Here is a 22,273-nt window from a genome sequence, read left to right as displayed (position 1 = left end):
ACTGTTGGAACACTGCTTTGAGGGTGAGGTTTTAATGTCATTTGAACAGTTAAAAAATAGATATCATTTGAGTAATAAAGAATTCTTTAGTTATCTGCAATTACGAGATTGTTTAGAGTTAAAGCAAAAACGTATCCTAAGATACCGGATTTGACACTTATTGAGCAACTTTGTTATTCTGATAAACCACTATATAAAACAATCTCTAGAATATATGAAGCTCTAATCTCAAATCAGCCTTTACATGACCCAGATAAATCCAGAAGGAGATGGGAACAGGATTTGGGGGTAAGAATAGATGGGGACCTGTGGGATCAATTATGTAAAGATGGGGTCACCTCAACCTTGAATTCTAGGTATAGATTAATTCAGTTTAATTTTTTACACCAGCTCTACTACACTCCATTTAGATTACATAAATTTAACAACAGTATTTCACCCCTCTGCTTCAGATGTGGTACAGAAGAAGGAACATTTTTGCATTCTACCTGGTTGTGTCCTAAAGTTAAGGTGTTTTGGGTGCAAGTATGCGATAGCATATCACAGATTCATGGAATTGATTTCCAATGGATCCAGAGGTGTGTTTATTAAGCAATTTTACCAACTCTAAACTCCGAAACAGACAAGCTATTAAGCTTACTGAAATGTTGTTAATAACAGCAAAAAAAGTATTGCTTTGAAATGGAACGCAGACACTGATGTGCCAATTGGATTGTGGTTGTGGGAGATTTGCAGCTGTGTACCCTTAGAGAAGATCACATATTCAATGAGAAACAGGAGTGACTTATTTCATAAAATCTGGAAACCCTTTTTGAACTATATAAATATAGTACCACATGACTTAATTGGATAAAGTTAATTTTCTAACTGTCTTACATTGTATCTCCCTTTTTGGTGTGTTTTTTTTATCTTTATTTTATTTTTTTTTTATTGTTGTCGTTTTGTATTTGTGGTGGTTGCCTTCTTTGTGTTGTATCTGATGTTTGTTATTGTATTTGAAAAAAGCAAAATAAAAAAAAAATAAAAAACAAAACACTGTATTCAGCACAAACTGGGCTACAATAATATGTGAGCAACATGCATGTACAGGTTTGTAGTTTTGAGAAAATAAAGTTTATGCTTGGTTTTTGAAAAAACTAAAATTTTGGACAATGGTCTATTAAAACAATTGTTTTTCATTTATCTTAACAATACATTTTTATTGTATTTATTTATGTATCTTTTGATTTTACTTATGATTTATCATAATTCTCGGTGCCTCCCCAACATGGCCTGTGCCCCCTCGGGGTGGTGCGCCTCCCGGTTTGAAAACCGAGGAGCTAAGATAAGAGAGTAAGAATTTTTAACATTGAAAAGCTTTAACAAAATTGATAAATAATAGCATTTGGCCAACAGCAGACATCTTTGTACAGGTCTATGAAGAAGTGTTACAAATGGGGGAAATTATGTCTTTGTACATGGAATATTTTTGTTCAGTATTTTCAAACAAGCAAATTACTATTTTTAGGGCCAAGCAGAGAATGGAACGAATGAGATACCTGAGTTAGGTTTCTCTTCTGGTTTACTGTTGACATGGTCTTCATGAGGATGGGGTTGAACGAATGAGAAATGAGAAAGTGAAAAGAAACAGGAGTAATGAGGAAAGACCGACAAGAGTGATCTTACTGAGCAAATGAGAAAAGCTACAAATTGAGGAGTCATGAGATTACCTGGCATTAATAAAAGGTAAGGTAAAGGTAATTGGCACAGGGATAGACTGATGGGTTTGGGGTGTGATCTTTATGGTAATAGCATTTTAGATAGCTCAGGTAAGATCTTGTGAGTTTAGAGTGGGAGAGAGGAGGTGAATTTTCTACCTTGCTCTATACTGCTGCTCTTTGCAGGGAGCTGTGGCAGCTGTCTGCCCTTGCGCCCTAATGACGTTGTCCTTGCCGAGGAATATTGTCCACCGTGTTGAAATTCTCTGTGAAGAGACAGAGTAGATTTAGTCAAAATGGAAGTAGCAGAAAAAGGATTGATGACTACTCTCAATTAATAAATATACAGCAAACACAATGTTTTAAGGTTAATAACATATTACAGTATATTACAGTGTACTATACTCCACTATGCACATATAGAGGCTCAAGAAACACTCTTTTTTCTGTTATATTCTATTCTGGGTGACAAACACGCCTGCGAAAGGCTATTTCTATAATGGCATCAGTTACATCAAACAACTTTTTCTTTGCTTATGTCATACAGCTGGGTGTCAGTATAACACCCATATAAAGTCAAATCAGCTAACACAACAAAAATTACAAATAAAATAACTTAAACCACCTTTCAAATTTGTTTAATTTTATTAGTTACATGAGTTCTTTTGATCAAGGAATTGATTGATCAAGGACAGACAGTGTAATAGCATACAAGCACATTTCTGAGAAACAGATAAATCTTTAATTTCATCTGGTCAAACACATTTCAATAACCAGCAGTGCTCAAACAAAAGCAGCAATGGGTACAGTTCTGAGGGGCTCCCAGCATGCACCTGTCAGCTCGTGGGGAGTTAGGGCAGGAACCCCCAATTGTGGTCTGGCCAAAGGACCTGAGGGGAGGCTCTCGCCTCCTGCTGCTGCCCCTTAGGATAGAGGTGGGCTGGAGTCTTAACACAGCCGCAGCAGAGCAGGCAAAGGGCAAAAAGAAAATAAATAAATAAATCTTGAAATTAAATACTGAAATGATGAAACAAATAATCAGACAAGGAAAAAAATTTTTTTTTTTATGAGTCTCACCTGTCACAATCAATGGTTTTCACGTTAGCTTTCTGACAGCTCGGCCTATCCAAACTGCCGGAATGCCTGTGCGATGAAAAATGAGTGATCGAGAAAAGAAACAAGCAAAAGGAGGAATGTAACAGCTAAATGGAAAGATATGATGGAGTTTAAGGCTGGATGGTGCTTCTCTGACTTAAAGATGAAACAGACTAAATATGCAGAACCCAATGTCCCATACCTTTCTCTATCAGGTGAATGGAAATTGGTCTCTGGTCGCAAACAAGTCGTACTGGCACTTCTTACTCTATCTAATGAAGGCTGAAGATCACTGCAAAGAGAGAGAGAAAGAAAGAAAGTGAGAAAGAAAGAAGAAAGAAATAAATCATATATTATATTCTTATAGAGTCATATATTAATCATAACCCATACATTTCACAGTGTCCCTTGGGAGTAAAATAAAATGTACCTTGGCAATGTATTCATAATGTAGAATGTTAAGTAAACTTTGCAGAAAAACTGTTTTCTATTTCCTCAGCTGAGCCTCAGCCCCTTACCTAATGCTGACCTCATCTGTGAACCTGAGAACACGCTGTGGAATGGCACTAAGGGGGATAACTCCATCCCTTTCTGTTAGCCGTGGTGGTTTGTTCTTTAAGCATGCAGGGAGGGTAGAGCTTAGCATGGGAAGAAACAAAGAAATAAACCAAAGCATGCATAACAGTCCGACAAAAGAAGTAAAAAACAACTAAAAAGAGACCAAAAATTAAGACAAATAAGATAGGGCCTTTTTTTTCTGTGAACTTCACAAGCATGAGATATGGCAGTGGATTTCAGTTTTGGGTATGATATAGAAGCTAAATTTATTTTTGCTTATCATAGAAAAATACAGAAACCAAGGTCTCTACATGCCCAAAGAGAAGAGCCAGCATTAAAAATATGTACGAGCACTTCTAAACTTGTGATGCAACAAATATTGCCAAAATTCTTCAGTTGTTATCCCCCCAAAAATTAAGTTTCTTTACCAAACACATTAAGGTGTTTAACTGAGCCAAACAGACACTTTTGGGAGTTGTTTTGAAATCCTCAAAACTAATTACTGATTACATTGATTTATACTGATTTACATGAGTTAGTCTTCTAATTTAACCCAATTTGTGTGGATTGAATTTTCAATATGGCAAACTATTTTTATTTTATTTATTTGATTAAACATGAGGTTCAATACAGTATACTTTATGCATCCATTATTATTAAAATCTCAAATAATCTGACCATGGTGAAGAAATTAAACACCATTTCCATTATGTAACAATACTGATTAATTCTGCTTGTAAAAATGTACTGTATAGAATTGCTATACAGTATCATTCAACAAAGATAATTAATAATATTCACACTGAGAATATACTTAAGCATCTACAACAGATTTAAAGAAAAACAACACAAAGCAACATTAAACATAGAAACAAAAAACTGACAGCAAGGGAAAACAAATTACACTAAGCAAAGGTGGAGGCAAAGGAAAATTTTGCGATTCTTTCATTTTAGGTGGCACTATTGCAAAGGTTTACAAGGTATCACAAATATTATGCTCAAGTGCAATGCTTAAATGCTCAAGTACAACAATGACACTCTGGCAGATTAAACACGCTTACCTGTAAATGTCTTTATGTATACCATTCACAAATAAGGGCATCTTTGGAGGAAGTGTGTTACAGTGCCTAGCTAATTTCCTAATTATATTAGCACAAAAAAGCATGCATTGAAAAACAATATATAAAAATGATTACACAGGCAAACACAAGAAAACACAAGTTTAAAATAATTTACATAGCAGGAATAGAAAACTGATGGTTTCTTTGAAAATATAACAAACATGCACCATGAGGTAAATCCTTAAAGGACAAAGGAGAACTATTGGCTGCTCAAACTTGGCACAAAATAAATCTGGTTAAAAAATATGTACCTTCAGATTTGTACTTAAAATAATTCTAAAAATATATGGCAAAATATTTGCTTGCTACAAGTGTATCAAAAGAAACATAGAAATGGAAGGGATTCTGAATAAAACCCTAAAGGTAACCGAAGGTGGTGGCTCAGAGTGAAAGACTGATTTACAACTCTGTATTTTTACCTGTTTGTAGGCAGGCACTCAGCACTCCCACCTCGGATTGATCTGTGCATCTCCAGGACCTCACTGAGGTTGGCATAGTGATAGTGACACATTGACAGTTTGACAACCAAACAAATATAAAAGAAAAGTAAGAGGATGTTAAGGGAAAATAAATACATAAAAAGGAATATGTGCACAAAATGATAGACATGAAATTAGCAATATTCGTACTCTTAATAATGGGAATTAATTAAAAACTATGACTGTTAGTCATATTAGTAGTTTTAGTATTTAGTAAAGTAACAGCATAAAACATTTTGTTGTCAAACACCTTTTCTCAAACATTAAATACTCCTGGTAATATTAAAGAGATAACTACGCATGAATAAATCCATACAGTTCAATATAGCATACAGTACAATAAATTCAACACAGAACTGCATGTAACAACATACAGAGGACTACATTGTTTTGTACACACACACTGTCACGTTCCTGTGTTGTCTGCCCTATGTTCTCTGTTTCACATACCACACGTCACATTCCATGTCACGTTTTCCTTGTTGTCCGCCCCGTGTTTCACTGTCTGTGTATTCCGGGCAGACGAAGTGGACCGTGCAGGCTCATTGACAGCGACAGGCATGGGGGTTTGCTCGCTGACAGGTGGGGCAGGCGTGATGGGAAGAGCCATGGGCGAGTGGAAGGTCACCACTGCGGGAGGTGAGGTTGGGTCCTCCTCTGCCATGCCCACAGTGAGTGGCGAGCCGCTGACCAGCAAAGTCTCTTCCACAAAATCGCGGAGCTTCCAGCCGCGCGTCGCCGGTGGCAACAGCTCCTTGAGCGAATCGGTCAGATTAGCCCGGAAGAACACCACCAGGGAGGAGTCTGGGAAGTCGGTAGCCCACGCTAGGTCCAGGAAGTCTCTAATGTGGTCCTCTACCGGGCGGCTTCCTTGCCTCAGGTTCAGGAGGCGGCAGCTTGCCTAAAGAACCGCTGGATCCATTGTGGTCGTCGTTCTGACCCAACCTCACCGCAGTGGTGACCTTCCACTCGCCCATGGCTCTTCCCATCACGCCTGCCCCACCTGTCAGTGAGCCAACCCCCATGCCTGTTGCTGTAAATGAGCCTGCAATGTCCACTTCGTCTGCCCGGAATACACAGACAGTGAAACACGGGGCGGACAACAAGGAAAACGTGACATGGAATGTGACGTGCTGAGTGAAACAGAAAACACGGACCGGACCACAAGGAACGTGACATGGAATGTGACGTGTGGTATGTGAAACAGAGAACATAGGGCAGACAACACATGAACGTGACATACACACACACACACACACACACACACATATAGACAATTTTTTAATTTTAAATATGTGTTGAGCACTGAAATAGCAATACCTGTCCTCTGAATATTCATAGTCAGATTCTCCAGAGCGATGTTCCTGGTGGGAGTCATGATAGCGGGAGGGAGAGTTGGAATGATGGTGGTTTTTGTGGATCTCATCCAAACTCCTGGTGAGAGAAAGAAGGGTGATGAGCACACATAAAACACCCTCTAGAGGGAAAGTTACTTCACACTGCTGTATCTAACTGTTACTGACAAATCCTTCCTTAGCAACTGTTTGCCATTATCAGACAAGCTCTTGCTGTGTGATTGGATAATTCTCCTATAAAGTTTACAGAAATCTTCCAAAAATATGGTAAAACATTGCTGCTGAACCATTTATATTATACTGACACAGGTATCTAGAGAGAACATTTCTGTATTTTTCTACCTCTGCTAAGTTTTTAAATAAACGTTAATAACATTATTTAATTTGTGCATTGATTCAGAACTTGTACAGGTGATAGTGTTCACAGTAGTTAGTATGTTGTAGAAATGTTAGGAATAGTTCTGCTTACTAAAACCAAGGTGTGGATTGAGGGGTTCTTTGGGGGGAGGGGGGGTCTCAGACTCCCTGAATGCAATAGGAGACCGCCTGGAAAGCTAATTTGAATATTCTAGGGGGGTCTCATTTGAACTCATGTGATTAATTAAATACAATGTTTAACTCTTTTAAACATTTAACTCATTTTTCAGTTGACATCAAAATGTTTCATTCTGTTCTGTGTAATTTTCAGCAGCGCAGCTCCCTCCCTCACTCTTGGCTGCTCGTGGGTCAAAATGTAATTTGCCCTTTTTGTATGGTGAAATATAATAATCATTGAAACTCAAGTGCTACAATGCCATGAGATGTGAACAGTTTATATCTAGAGTAAGATGCCACTGCGAATGGTTACATCGATGTGGAGCTCTCTAGTGTTTTTGTTACTTTTGTTTGTTTGTCATGTTTTTTGTCACTTTTTCCCGATCAGTAGCACCAAGGATAAACTGCTAAATATTCGGCAGAGCTTAGCTGACTACTTTTTTGATGGTGTTTGATTATTCAGACGTTTATTAGACATCTTAGTTGGAGTAGCAGCAGTGTTCTACAAGTGCTCCAAGAGACGCAAGCAAGGGAAGTGCTCCGACGCACTTGTGAAGCTTTGTCAACATGGCTTTAGGACTCCGCTGCAGAGTATTAATCTGGTGAATATCCGTTCCCTCGCAAACAAAATGGACAAACTGCTTCTGCTCACTGAAACAAATAAGGACATTTTTAACTCCGCTGCTCTGTGTTTCACGGAAACCTGGCTGAATGAAGCCATCACGGAAAGCTTGTTACATCTGCTGGGCCTCCAGCTGTTCAGAGCAGATCGCATCGCGGAAACATCGGGGGAAACGAGAAGAACTGGAACATGCTTTTACATCAACAAATGTTGGTGTTCAGATGTTACAGCATTGAAGATGTGCTGTCCTGATTTAGAATTGCTCTTCATCAACTGTAAGCCTTTCTACTCACCGTGGGAGTTTTCCTCGTTTATTCTGGTGAGTGTGTACATCCCGCCACAAGCATGTGTGAATTCAGCATTGCATTAGCTGGATGATCACATCACAGATATGGGGCAACGACACCCGGACTCTCTTATCATTATTCTGGGAGATTTTAATAAAGCTAACCTCACCCATGAACTGTCAAAATACAAACAACACATCACATGCCCCAACAGAGACAGAAATATACTGGACCACTGCTACACCACTGTAGGAAAAGGTCACAGTTACTGTTGTAACCTCCATTCCCTGAGGGAAGGAACGAGACTTTGTGTCAAATTAAGGGACACAAGGGGTCTTCCTTGGGAGCCTCGCGTACCTCTGAACTTGAGAAAAGGCCAATGACAAATTGGCAGACAGAATTTACATGTACTGCCCCCGGACATACAGGTATAAGGGAAGCGGTCGTGTGTCTGTCAGTCAGGTTTTTGCACTGAGGAGCCGAGAGGTAGGTAAGGCCATTTACAGTGGTAGGTCCAGTGTCGTGGCAGAAGGGACACAATGTCTCGTACCCTCCCTCAGGGAACGGAGGTTACAACAGTAACTGTGACATTCCCCTTCTGTCACTCACTCGACATTGTGTCGAATGAAGAGACACAAGGGGTCTCGTTAAAAATTGCCATAAACTAGAACGTATGACGTGAACTGCTGACACAGGTGCAAGCAGGCTGCTGCGTGCTAGAAGCAGCTGTATTGGCCACACGTAACCCTCCCCAATAACCCCATAAAAGGTGTCATATACAGGCCGTAGGTTCCCAGCACAGTTGCACAGTTGCTACATGACCAGCATGGGAGAAAGCCTGGCAGCTGCGGCCTTCTCTCTGTCTATGTCTCTCGAATATAGTGTAAATAAAAAAAAATCAAATCACTTTGTCACACTGCTATGTACACAAGTGCAACAGTAGGTGAAAGTCTTGAGTCCAGTTCCGAGCAACATAGCAGTCATGACAGTGATGAGACATATACCAATTACAATAAACAACATATATACACACAACACAATTTACATATCAAATGTACACATACTTACACAACACAATACTAATATACAATGTACAGTAAACACTACACACAATATAGAATATACATACAATAAAAATAAAAAATAAGAGTATGTAAAAATATATATGCAGTAGTTATATTGTGGAGAATATATTTGACAGTCCAGTGTGAGATAATAAGATGAAGATTAATAAAGTGCAGTGCTGATTATTGATTGTGTGAGATCAAGTGTTCAAAAATCTGATTACTTGGGGGAAGAACTGTCATGTAGTCGGCTGGTGCGGGTCCTGATGCTGCGATACCGCCTACCTGATGGAAGCAGTGAGAGCAGACCATAACCATTGGGTGGCTGGAGTCTCTGATGATCCTTCGAGCTTTTTCACACACCACCTGTTATATATGTCCTGGAGGGAGGGAAGCTCACCTCCGATGATGTTTCTGGCAGTTCGCACCACACTTTGCGGTTGTGGGCGGTCCTATTGCCGTACCAGGTGGTGATGCAGCCAGTCAGGATGCTCTCTACAGTACTGGTGTAGAACCGTGTGAGGATATGGTGGTTCAGTCCAAACTTCCTCAGCTGTCTCAGGAAGGAGAGGCTCTGGTGAGCCTTCTTCACAACGGCTTCAGTGTGGACAGACCATGTGAGTTCCTCAGTAATGTGGACACCGGGGCACTTGAAACTGCTGACTCTCTCCACCGGTGCTCAATTAATGGTGATGGGGCTGTGTTCTCTGTTTTTCCTCCTGAAGTCCACTACAAGCTCCTTGGTCTTAATGACATTGAGGGAGAGGTTGTGCTCCTGACACCAGCGTGTCACCAGCGTGTTTCATCATTGTCAGTGATCAGACCTACAACCATTGTATCATCAGCAAACTTAATGATGGCATTGGAGCTATGTGTTGCCACACAGTCACAGTCATCTGCTCTGCAGATGTCTGCTTAGGGAGGTGCCGCTGGCCAGTGCCCACGAGGATGCCACACTTCTCGTCGAGTGCTCCTGGGGCAGCTTGCTTGCAGGTTCATGACCTGGTCCCGAAGGGGGTCGTAGGAACCTTGGGCACGTAGCTCCAGGCAAGTGTCGCTGACAGAGAACACTTGCAGGTCCCCAACCCTCTTGATGGAAGCTAGCGCTATCAGTAGGACTGTCTTCAAGGAGAGGGCCTTGAGCTCAACTGAGTCAAGCTGCTTGAAGGGGGGTCTCTGAAGGCCCGAGAGAACACTGAGAGATCCTAGGAGGGGAACAGGCTTGGCCAGGGAGGATTTAGCCTCCAGCACCTCTAGAGAACCTGATAATCAAGTTGTGCTTACCCAAGTACTTGCCGTCCACTTCGCTGTGGTGGGCCATGATATTGGCTACATACACCTTCAAGGTGGAGGGGGACAGCCTCCCCTCAAGCCTCTCATGCAGAAATGAGAGCACTGGCTGAACTGCGGATCTCTGAGGGTTTTTGGCTCGGGAAGAACACCAATTCGCGAACAAGCACCACTTAATGGTGTAAAGTTGCCTGGTGGAGGGAGCTCTGGCTTGGTTGATCGTGTCTACAACTGCAAGTGGTAGGTCACTCAGATATTCCTCGTCTCATCCAGGGGCCAGACATGGAGGTTCCAGAGGTCTGGGCACGGGTGACAGAGAGTGCCCCGTCCCTGAGAAAGGAAGTTCTTCCTCAGGGTAATTTACCAGGAAGGTGTTGTAGAGAGGATTGCGAGATCCGAAAAACAAGTCCGAGTGGGCCAATAAGGAGCCACTAAGGTGACTTGTTCCTCGTCCTCCCTGATCTTGCACAGCACCAGTGCAAGAAGGCTCACTGGGGGAAATGCATACTTGCGCAGCCCCAGGGGCCAGCTGTGTGCCAACGCGTCTGTCCTGAGAGGGACTTCTGTCAGGGAGTACCAGAGCGGGCATTGAGTGTTGTCCTGGGAGGCAAAGAGATCTACCAGTAACATGCTGAATCGGCCCCAAATCAGCTGGACCACCTGGGGGTGGAGCTTCCACTCTCCGCTGTGTGAAACCTGTCACGTCAGCGCGTTCGCTGTCGTGTTGCGGTTGCCAGGGATATGTGAGTGGCCCTAGATGGCTGAGGTGCCTGAGCACCTGGTCCCTGTGAGCGCATAGTAACTCTCGAGAGTGAGTTAGAATGAGCCAGTCATCGAGGTAATTGAGTATACGGATACCCAATTCCCGTAGCGGGGCAAGGGCTGCCTCTGTGACCTTGGTAAAGACGCGAGGGGACAGGGACCAGTCGAAGGGGAGGACCTTGTACTGAAATGCCTGACCGTCGAATGCGAGCCATAGGGAGGGTCGACGTCGAGGCAGAATGGAGACAAGGCAGTACGCATCCTTCAGGTCTACCGCTGCGAAAAGTCTGATGACGAATGCAGGTTAAAATCTGTTTCTGTGTGAGCATTTTGGACTGGAGTTTGTGTAAAGTCCGGTTGAGAATTCGTAAGTCCAAGATTGGCCGCAACCCACCACTTTTTTGGGTACGATGAAGTAAGGGCTATAGAGACCCTTCTTCATCTCGGCTGGAGGGACAGGCTCTATCGCGTCCTTGAGTAGCAGAGTTGTAATCTCTACCAGTAAAGTGGTAGCGTTTTCGCCATGCATCGAAGTGGAGCAAATACCGCTGAAACGAGGCGGGAGCCTTGCAAATTGAATCGCGTAGCCGAGTCATATGGTCCTGGTCAACCGGTGTGACGGGTTGGACAGCGAAAGCCATGCGTCCAAGCTCCATGCGAGGGGCACTAAGGGGACGATATTTTTCAATGTATCGGGTGGGGCTTCGCAGCGGTGGGAGCAGGTAATGCCTCAGGAGAAAAAAGCGCGTCCCGAGGCTTGGGTGCCGAGAAAAGACCTAAAGCACTTACCTTGCTCCGCTCACCCGACAGGGGGCAGGTTAGAGACTGATGAGGATGTTCTCTCAACTTGTCAGCGCAGGCCTGCTGGGAATGGGCAGTCGTGGTCCGGAGGAGAAATAACTGCGTCCGGGGAGCCAAGACTGTGGTTTTTGGTGCCGTGAGAACGGCGCGCACTGGCTGGATGACCCAGGAAGTTAGGAAATCGCTCTTTTATTAGCAATGTGGGAAAACAAGGATTTTCCTGATGGCCCTCCACCGGGGAATGGAGTGGTCTTGGTACCAGCTCCGGAGTGAACGTCCTTGGGTCTTCCATTTCAGGAGTGCTTAGGAGCCTTCCGGGTCCTAGAGGAAGTCCTGGAAATGGGGGGAATGCACCGCCTGCGAGGTGCTCAACACTGGGGCTGAGAGCTGGGCCCGAGTTGAGGCGGAGCTGCCTGTTGCTTGGAAGCAGGGGGACAGGCTGCTCGACAGGCTGCCAGAGCGCAGTCAGTGCTGGGGCGGCACCGCAGCATGATGTGCGAGATCGCTTCTGTCTGCCTCCTTCCCGCTGAAGACCGTTGGTCAAATTCGTTGACTGTATTGCCGAAGAGGCCAAGCTGGGAGACGAGGGCGTTGAGAAAGCGAGCCTTGTCTCTGTCGCGCATCTCGACCACGTTCAGCCATAGGTGATGTTCCTGGACCACAATGGTGGTCATCGCCTGCCAGTGTGCCTGAGCTGTGACCTTCGTGGCTCTGAGAGCGAGGTCGGTGGCAGAGCGCAGTTCCAGCTGCACGGTGGGATCAGGACTACCCGAGTGCAGATCTGTAAGTGCCTTGGCTTGGTGAACTTGCAGGAGAGCCATGGCATGCAGGGCGTAAGTGGCCTGTCCATTGGTGCTGTAGGGCTTTCAGAGTTAGTGACGAAATCATTCTATAGACGTTGGAGGGGGTACCAGACATTCCTGCCAGGTGGCAGCATTCTCGGGGCACAGGTGGAACGCAACCGCCCTATCCACCTGGGGGACCTCCATGTACCATGTAGAGAAATAAAACTCTTTTAGGAGGGAGAACACTATTTTAGACAGAAGCGCTGTCGAAGCACCCATGGACGTGGACTGCAAAGCGTGCAAAGAAAGAGAACGCCGCTGGAAATGTGCAGTAGATCCAATAGCAGTGCTCAGCTAACAGAGGTGAGTGGAACAGTAGTGAGACTCAGCTTGCTGCTGCACAACCGCTCGGCTCCGAAGAAAAAATCTGATCCTGTAACTTAGAAGCTTAGAAGAACTTAGCTTAGAAAAGAATAAATTGAATTGTTAATCAATAAATGTAAGGTCAACAACAGTATCAATAAAATGCTGTGAACGAATGACGGGTCAGTTAGGTTGAATTTGTTAAGTAAGTAGATGTGGCTCACCTCTGCATAGGGACATGTGCGGGTCGTGACCGGGCTCTACACTGGTCTTCTCTGTGCGGTGACACCGACCGCGAGCGATTCTGTATGGCAGCCTGTCTCTCAGGTACCGTCAGTGTGCTTGACCTCTCCCTGTCTCGAGAGTTCCTCTCTGCTGCTTTAATACACATACATTCTGATTCATTAAATTGTTACACTGAAAATGATGCAGAATCCTGTATGTAGGGGTATCAGCAAAAAACACACATTCATAAAGTAACAATAACACAACCACATTCACATTTCTAAAACTACAACGTCTAGGTTATGTATGTAACCTCCATTCCCTGATGAAGGGAACGAGACATTGTGTTGAAAAAGTGACACTAAGGGTCTCTCTTGAGTGCCTTTTGCATCTCTGATCTATGACAAAAGGCCAATGAGAAATTGGCTGACAGAATTTGCATGTCCCACCCCCGAACATTTGGGTATAAAGGGAGGGAAATGCATCTGTTTCATTCAGGATTTTTCTGAGGAGCCGACAATGAGGTTCAGCCGCAACAGTTGCTCGGTTCAGCGACGTGGCCAGGAGGACACAAAGTCTCGTTCCCTCTGTCGATCACTTCGACGTTGTGTCGAAGAAGCGACACTAGGAGTCCAATTTAAGGACCACACCTGCCCAGACTGGGGGAGGTATAGAGTGGTGAAATGCATCACATGGGGTTTTAGGTCACATGTGGAGAATGGTGTGGTGGTAGATCCTACCTCATTGGGAGGGAGGAGTTGCTACAGACACGGCGACCAGGGGCCAGAGGGAACTGCCCAAGGGAGATGTGGGTCCACTCGCAAGGGGACCGTTCCGCGGAAGATACACACAGGGGGGAAGTCCACGTAGGAGCCAGACCCGTGGAGCACCTATTCCAGTACAGGGTAGATTGAGTACCCGCATTGGATGTGATCGCGAATTCATCCGCTGAATTCGTGGACTGGAGGACTAGGGAGGAGTCATCCAGGGAGCCGAGTTAGTGGGATCTCCTGGGATAAGAGTGCACAATTTTAACTCAGCAGAGGGAAACGGCGCTAGGTGCAAGCTAGGGATTTAACCTCAGGGCGCCCCTCAGGAACCTGATAATTAAGTCATGCATACCCAAAGACTTGTCATCTACTGTGTCGTGGTGGGCGGCTACATAAACCTTCAAGGTGGAGGGACACAGCCACCCCTCCAACCTCTCCTGCAGGAATGAAAGCACTGACCTAACTGCGCACCTCTGTGGGTCTTTAGCCCGGGAAGAACACCAATTTGTGAACAATCGCCACATCAGGGTGTAAAGTTGCCTGGTAGAAGGGGCTCTGGCTTGGTTGATCGTGTCTACGAGGGCAGGTGGTAGATCAGCCACCATCATAATTCCGTGTTTGCCCTGAATTAGCGGGAGAAACCTCTGCAGGGCAAAAAGTACAGCCAACAACTTTAGGCAGTTTATGTGCCAGCGCAGCGGGGCCCCTTTCCAACGGCCCACGGCTGCGTACCCATTGCACACGGCACCCAAACCCAATTTGGGTAGTGACCAGGACGCGTCGGGACACCTGCTGCAAGGGGACTCCAGGGTTTGAACGTTTGGCGGCAGGCGGAGGTGATGATCACAAGGTGCGTGCCGTGGTGCCATGCTTGTCTCGCGACTCGAGTCTGGAGCAAGTGCTGAAGCGGTCTCATATTCATCAACCTCAGCGGCGCGACTGCCGCGGAGTACGCCATATGCCCCAGGAGCCTCTGGAAAAGTTTTAAAGGGACCACTGTGCTCAACCTGAAGGCAGTGAGGCATTTCAGCACTGACTGTGCGCGCTCGTTGGTGAGGTGCGCTGACATTGAGACTGAGTGTAACTCCATGCTGAGAAAAGAGATGCTCTGAACCGGGGCGAGCTTGCTCTTTTCCCAGTTGACCTGAAGCCTTAAACGGCTGAGGTGCCTGATCACCTGGTCCCTGTGGGCGCATAGTACCTCTCGGGAGTCATCCACGTCAGACGCCGGACCGGTCTCCGATGCAACGGTGAGCTCATCTAGCTCGGGGGGCTCAAAAGGATAGGCAGGCTGGCTGTGAGGCGAGCCGCTTTTGCCTCGAGCCCGGACGGAAGTCAACGAGCGTGCCGGGGGGGGGCGGGTAGATCGCGGGGACGTACCCGGCGAAACTGAGCCCGTTGCCATCCCCAAATCGCCTCCATTGCCAGCCTGCCTATCCTCCTTCTGAGGAAGGAAAGCCGCGACCGCAACGTTGCCATGGTCATGTTCTCGCAGTGAGAACATGAGCCATCCAAAAACGCTGCCTCAGTGTGTTCACTGCCCAGACACACGAGACAGCGCCTGTGGCCGTCAGGAGCAGAGAGAAGGCAGAATCTTTACAAAGATACGTCCTGAAAAGGACGTTCAATGCCAGCTGTGTATTTGCTCTTTTAGAGGAAATAATTCTTTTAGAGAAATAAACTCTTTTAACTGCGCTGTCGAAGCAGCCAGGGGCAAAGCTGCACTGCCGTGCAGAGAAGGGAGAAAGCCACTGATATGCACCATAGATCCAACAGCAATAGCGCTTAGAGATGGGAGGAAACCGTGTGTGTGACTCACAGCTCGCTGCATACACAACCAGTCGGTACCGAAGAAAATTTCTGAATGAAACAGACGCATTTCCCTCCCTTTATACCCATATGTCTGGGGGCGGGACATGCAAATTCTGTCTGCCAATTTCTCATTGGCCTTTTCTCATAGATCAGAGATTCAAAAGGCGCTCAAGAGAGACCCCTAGTGTCGCTTCTTCGACACAACGTCAAAGTTAGCTTCAGACGGGGAACCACAGTTCATGCCAAAAGATTGTGCTGAACAATCAGCACACAACTGCTTCTGATTTACACATGCTATAAAACAAGCCAAAACATGGGCAGAACAAATTTAGGCATTTCTTTGTCATTCTAAAAATGTGCTGCAATTACTTTTGTGTTATAGGCTTATTTCTTGACATGTCTATTAATCAGTTAACCAACAAAAACTAATCAAAGATACACTGATACTTCCAATAACACCCAAAAGTACTTGTAATCAGTATCAATAATATAAATTAATTTCCCAAAGTACTGAAACAAACTAAAATGATACTGCAAAAAAATCAATGATTGGCTGGTATGTTACAACCACAGAAATTAAACAGCTTTAATTAGGCTAATCCTGCCAATCAAATCAGTGTGAAACAGAGTGTATACTAGTCCAAAACACCCTGTTTTATTTCTACATAATTTTCACTGTAACACATGGTAAGGGACTGACTCTGTTACTATCCAAGCCACACATTCTGTAAGAGATATGCTACAACATTCATTCCACTGTTACCAAACACTGCATGGTATTTGATATTTGATTTTAACGTCACAGACTGGAAATTCAAGTGAGCGTATTCTTTTTTTATTTATTTTTTAAAACAGACATGTAATGACTTTTTAGCTCTTCATAAAAGAAACATGAATCTTACATTTACAACTTGCAGTTAAAGTTGCATGTTTTTTTTAAACATGATCTTTTATAGTCAATAAATCTGCTCACATTTTTTAAAATTGATAAGCTCAAGGGGCTTTCAAGTTTTTTTTTATTTATTCAACCTTTATTTATCCAGGTAAACTGTTTGAGAACCACTTCTCATTTACAAACATGACCTGCTAGCTAATGGCGGAGAGGAGATGGTAGAGTGATGTAGCCAATTCAGGGATGGAGATTATTAGGAGGCCATGATATATAGGGGCCAATGGGGGAATTTGGCTCGGACACCGGGGTTACACCCCTACTCTTTACGAGAAGTGCCCTGGGATTTTTAATGACCACAGAGAGTCAGGACCTCGGTTTAACATCTCATCCGAAAGACGGCGCTTTTTTTACAGTATAGTGTCCCCGTCACTATACTGGGGCATTAGGACCCACACAAACCACAGGGTGAGCACCCCCTGCTGGCCTCCCTAATACCACTTCCAAGTGTTTGCCTTTGTCACAATCCCCTGTTGTCTGCCCCGTGTTTCACTTGTCAACTGTTGTAAACTACACTTCCCATAATTCCCTGCCCTCATCATTGCCTGTCATTCATTGTTCTCACCTGTCTCTCATTTTATCATCACTCTCCCTGTGTACTTAAGCCCCGTTGTTTGTTCAGTCCCGGTATGTCGTTGAATGTAGATGTTTGGATTTGTTTGTTCATACGTAATGTTACCTTTTCCCTCCGTGGATGTTTCTCCAACCTGTGTAATCTTTGGATGTTTTTTGTGTTTTCATTTTGTTTTCCCATCGTGGACATTTCATTTGTTCCAGCCTTGTTTGTCTTTATCATTTTCAATAAAAAACGCATTTAGATCGTCACCCCTCGTCTACCTTCACCTGCCCTTGTCAGAATCATAACAGCCTTTGTGTAAACATTTTTTACATTCATTCAGATGCCAAGACTATATCTACAGGTGCTGGTCATGTAATTAGAATATCATCAAAAAGTTGATTTATTTCAGTAATTCCATTCAAAAAGTGAAACTTGGATAATGTATACATTCATTCCACACAGACTGATATATTTCAAGTGTTCATTCCTTTTAATTGATGATTATAACTGACAACTAATGAAAAACCCCAAAATCAGTATCTCAGAAAATTAGAATATTGTGAAAAGGTTCAATATTGAAGACACGGGTGCCACACTCTAATCAGCTAATTAACTCAAAACACCTGAAAAGGCCTTTAAATGGTCTCTCAGTCTAGTTCTGTAGGCTACACAATCATGGGGAAGGCTGCTGACTTGACAGCTGTCCAAAAGACGACCATTGACACCTTGCACAAGGAGGGGAAGACACAAAAGGTCATTGCTAAAGAGGCTGGCTGTTCACAGAGCTCTGTGTCCAAGCACATTAATAGAGAGGTGAAGGGAAGATTCACAAAGAGTGGACTGCAGCTGGAGTCAGTGCTTCAAGAACCACCCCGCACAGACGTATGCAAGACATGGGTTTCAGCTGTCGCATTCCTTGTGTCAAGCCACTCTTGAACAAGACACAGCGTCAGAACACAAAAAGGACTGGATTGCAGCTGAGTGGTCCAAAGTTATGTTCTCTGATGAAAGTAAATTTTGCATTTCCTTTGGAAATCAAGGTCCCAGAGTCTGGAGGAAGAGAGGAGAGGCACATAATTCACGCTGCTTGAAGTCCAGTGTAAAGTTTCCACAGTCAGTGATGGTTTGGGGTGCCATGTCATCTGCTGGTGTTGGTCCACTGTGTTTTCTGAGGTCCAAGGTCAACGCAGCTGTCTACCAGGAAGTTTTAGAGCACTTCATGCTTCCTGCTGCTGACCAACTTTATGGAGATGCAGATTTTATTTTCCAACAGGACTTGGCACCTGCACACAGTGCCAAAGCTATCAGTACCTGGTTTAAGGACCATGGTATCCCTGTTCTTAATTGGCCAACAAACTCGCCTGACCTTAACCCTATAGAAAATCTATGGGGTATTGTGAAGAGGAAGATGCGATACGCCAGACCCAACAATGCAGAAGAGCTGAAGGCCACTCTCAGATCAGCCTGGGCTCTCATAACACCCGAGCAGTGCCACAGACTGATTGACTCCATGCCACGCCGCATTGCTGCAGTAATTCAGGCAAAAGGAGCCCCAACTAAGTATTGAGTGCTGTACATGCTCATACTCTTCATGTTCATACTTTTCAGTGGGCCAACATTTCTAAAAATCCTTTTTTTGTATTGGTCTTAAGTAATGTTCTAATTTTCGGAGGTAATGCATTTGGGATTTTCATTAGTTGTCAGTTTTAATCATCACAATTAAATGAAATAAACATATATATATCAGTCTGTGTGTAATGAATGAATATAATATCCAAGTTTCACTTTTTGAATGGAATTACTGAAATAAATCAACTTTTTGATGATATTCTAATTATATGACCAGCACCTGTATATACTGTGTTTCAGTGCAAACATTTAATGTAACTGACAATATAGCTATCTGTCAATGAATGTGTCTGCCCTTGCCATCAATGAAATGATCCATCAGGTACACACTATTAATTGACTATTGTAACGGTTACAGCCTGTTACAAGGCATACTGTCTTTTCTGGGGGCCTATGTTCATCCTAGCCACTAGGGGACATGAGTAGCACTCAATGTTTAGTATAAAAAAGGAAAGTAGTAGAAGTATTACATCCAGTGTGACTTGCAACATGCTGTTGGCTGCTATTCTTGAAAATCCTGGTTTGGGAAACTGTTTGTTTGCTGCCCAAATGTAAGTGATGTTATTTCATGTTCCCTTTACAAAAAGCTTCACTTTGATGCTGCGCTGCTAAGCGCTACGGGGAACAACTCTAGCTGTGAACCGAGCTGAAATAGTGTGTGTAACACGTCAAAGAACATTGACCGGAATGTATAGCCTCGGCTGATGTAATCATTAGATGCACCTGCGGCCAGGCTATAAATGGATATGTCACCAGGTGTCGTCAGAAACTCTTTTTTTCAGAGCGATTCTGTTTCTGTGTGTTTCACAACCCCTGTCAAAACTTTCTTTCCTCTGTTAGAAGTTAGAATCAGTTAGGCAGTGTGCAGTGAACATTGTTCTCTTTTCTCTTCTGTTTAGAAAATATTATATATATATATATATATATAGTAACACTCTCCAATCTTAAAGTTGAGTTTACACTAATTATGGGATCTTCCATACCGTTTCTAATGATAGGTTGTGGAGTAGAGAAAATAAATACCAACACTGATGAAAACCAATAAACCAAGTGTATTAACAAAATCAATAATATTTACAATAATATCAAACAAAGTGTATGTACATGTAAAAGTGAAGTCCAGAGTGCACAGAGTTATATACAGTGACCAGATCAGCCTCACCGGGAGTTTTGACAGTCCGTGAGCACTGAGTGATGAGTGATGAATGCCCAAAGTCCTCTGATAAAAGGTAATCCTGGCTACGAGCCAAATGAAATACCTCCAGGAGGAACGGCGTCTCAGCGCTCCCAGGTCAGTCACCAGCGTATTCCAATTTATGAATGAACGGGTTTGAAGTGCGTACTCGCAAATGAGCCCCGTTAATCGGCATAGCGGTTCTTTAAATAGAAACTGACAGTTACTTCCTGTTTACGTGGCAGGAAAACACGTAACATGAATTCACGCGAAGATCTCGCGTGAACAGAGATCGGGGACAAACACACAACAGCTGAGGGGAATGACAGATTACAGGGGAAAGTAATACAACTAATAGGCATAAATGACAAACATAATTAGTTTTCAGTCATTGAACCATATATAAAACCTTCCCTTATGTGGCCACGCTACATAGATCCCCCCCCCCAGCCTTCGGCATAGGAGGAGATCGTCCGTACCAGCGTTTCAAGTTAACCACATTTATAATGTCTGTTTTACATGGGTCTCCCCAGCTGAACGGTGTAATTTATTGGCCCCGTTTTTTTTAATACTTCAGCTGGACCCTCCCATTTGGGCGCTAGCTTAGCAGAGTATTTATTGGAGGCAGACGAGAGAGGGTGAGTTTTAACCCAGACTAGATCACCCGGCTGAAACTGCGCATCTTTCCGTCGGGCATTATAGTATCTAGCTTGTCTAGATTGTTGCACTCCTACTCGAAGCTTTACCTCCTCTGCCATGGTGTTCTGTCTATCAATTAGGTTATACGAAGTTTGGTCAGGAGTGGGGGGTTTGAGGATCAACCTCTCTAGTGGACCGAGTAGCTGTCTGCCCATCATTAATTCAGCAGGTGCTCTACCTGTAGTTTCCTGATGTGCGGTGTTGATGGCAAACCTTAATTCAGGCAACCACTGGTCCCATCTATCATGATGTTGTCCCACATATGACGCAATCATTGTTTTTAACGTCCTGTTTACTCTTTCAGTGAGGTTTGTTTGAGGATGATAACTGGTAGTGAGCTTTTGGATGCTTCCCCAGGACCTGCATAGCTCTGCGAGCACATTGGAGGTGAATTGGGCTCCCCGGTCGGAAATGAGGTACTTTGGCACCCCCCAACGGGTGAAGATTTCTTCCCTTAGAATTTTTACGATCTTAGGGGTCTTACTATCTCGAAGGGGGAACATCTCTACCCATTTGGTGTAATAATCCACAAACACCAGTAAGTAAGCGTTTCGTTTCTTACTGGTCGGGAAAGGTCCCATGAAATCCATCCCCCAAGTGTGACCTGGTTCTGTCACTTGTGTATGCTGTAGGAAACCGCTGGGTTTTGTATTGACATGTTTGTATTTTTGACATGTTTCACATCCTTTTACATACTCCCAGACATCCTTACGGACAGTTGGCCACCACGCCACCTCCAAGAGCCTCAGTAAGGTTTTCAGCCATCCCAGATGTCCTCCCAGCGGGTTATCGTGTACGTAGTGCAAGAAACCAGGAATTAATGCCTGAGGAACAACCAGTTGGAATTTATTTCCATTGTTCTTGACAGGAACTCGGCGATATAGCACCCCCTGGTGGACCTCAAAGGTAATTTGGTTTTCCTGAACCTTTCTGGTTTTTTGGGCCAGTTGGAGGAGAGACACCGTATTGTCATGACTTTGTGCTTGTGAGATTTCCTGTAACGTGTGGGGTATGTCAGAGGCACATTTTGGTTTTATTATGGCTAGACAGGGCACACTTTCACTTTCTTGAGATTCACAGGCTCGTGACAAGGCATCTGGTCCCAGGTTCAGACATCCTCTTCTGTGATGTACTTGGAAGATGAATTGCTGTAACCTAAGAGTCCACCGGGTCAGCCGAGAGGAGGTTTTAGGGCTATTGAAGGCCCACGTTAAGGCAGCATGGTCACTGTAAACATCAAACTGTCTTCCTTCAAGGTAATGTCTCCATTTTTCCACCGCCCAGACTACAGCTAGACACTCTTTTTCAGCCGTCGAATAATTCAGTTCAGGTCCACGCAATGTTCGTGATGCGTATGCTATTACCCGTTCCCCCTCAGGAGTTTGCTGGGTAATGATGGCTCCTAAGCCCACATCACTGGCGTCTGTATGAACCTGGAAAGGTTGATTGAGGTCAGGCTGCATCAATACAGGTGGGTCTTGTAACAGCTGTTTAATAGTCTCCAGGCTGGTTTGGCACTCAGGAGTCCAATCCCACTTAACTCCTTTCTTTTTTAGGTTGTTTAATGGAGCTGTGATGTCGGCGAAATGGGGAATGAACTTGTGGTACCACCCGGCTAATCCCAAGAAGCGTTGGAGGGCTTT

The 22,273-nt window shown here is 44.2% G+C and overlaps 1 protein-coding gene across 1 annotated transcript in view; it reads right to left on the bottom strand.

Moving 5' to 3' along the window:
• The window catches only part of LOC127651227 (regulating synaptic membrane exocytosis protein 1-like), a 225,545-nt gene that overhangs the window by 28,951 nt on the left and 174,321 nt on the right, over positions 1-22,273 (bottom strand). Inside the window, exons 14-21 of the mRNA XM_052136967.1 lie at positions 13,038-13,191; positions 6,271-6,384; positions 4,891-4,953; positions 2,995-3,084; positions 2,775-2,840; positions 2,531-2,644; positions 1,857-1,963; positions 1,539-1,577 (exon numbers count right to left, since the gene is read on the bottom strand). Coding sequence (XP_051992927.1) covers positions 1,539-1,577; positions 1,857-1,963; positions 2,531-2,644; positions 2,775-2,840; positions 2,995-3,084; positions 4,891-4,953; positions 6,271-6,384; positions 13,038-13,191 — 747 coding nt within the window. The remainder of the gene's footprint in view (positions 1-1,538; positions 1,578-1,856; positions 1,964-2,530; positions 2,645-2,774; positions 2,841-2,994; positions 3,085-4,890; positions 4,954-6,270; positions 6,385-13,037; positions 13,192-22,273) is intronic.

This window comes from Xyrauchen texanus, chromosome 11 (genome assembly GCF_025860055.1).
Source record: "Xyrauchen texanus isolate HMW12.3.18 chromosome 11, RBS_HiC_50CHRs, whole genome shotgun sequence".
NCBI classification, from domain to species: domain Eukaryota; kingdom Metazoa; phylum Chordata; class Actinopteri; order Cypriniformes; family Catostomidae; genus Xyrauchen; species Xyrauchen texanus.
Note: the sequence above shows the minus strand (reverse complement) of the source record. Positions and strands in the feature narration are given on the sequence as shown.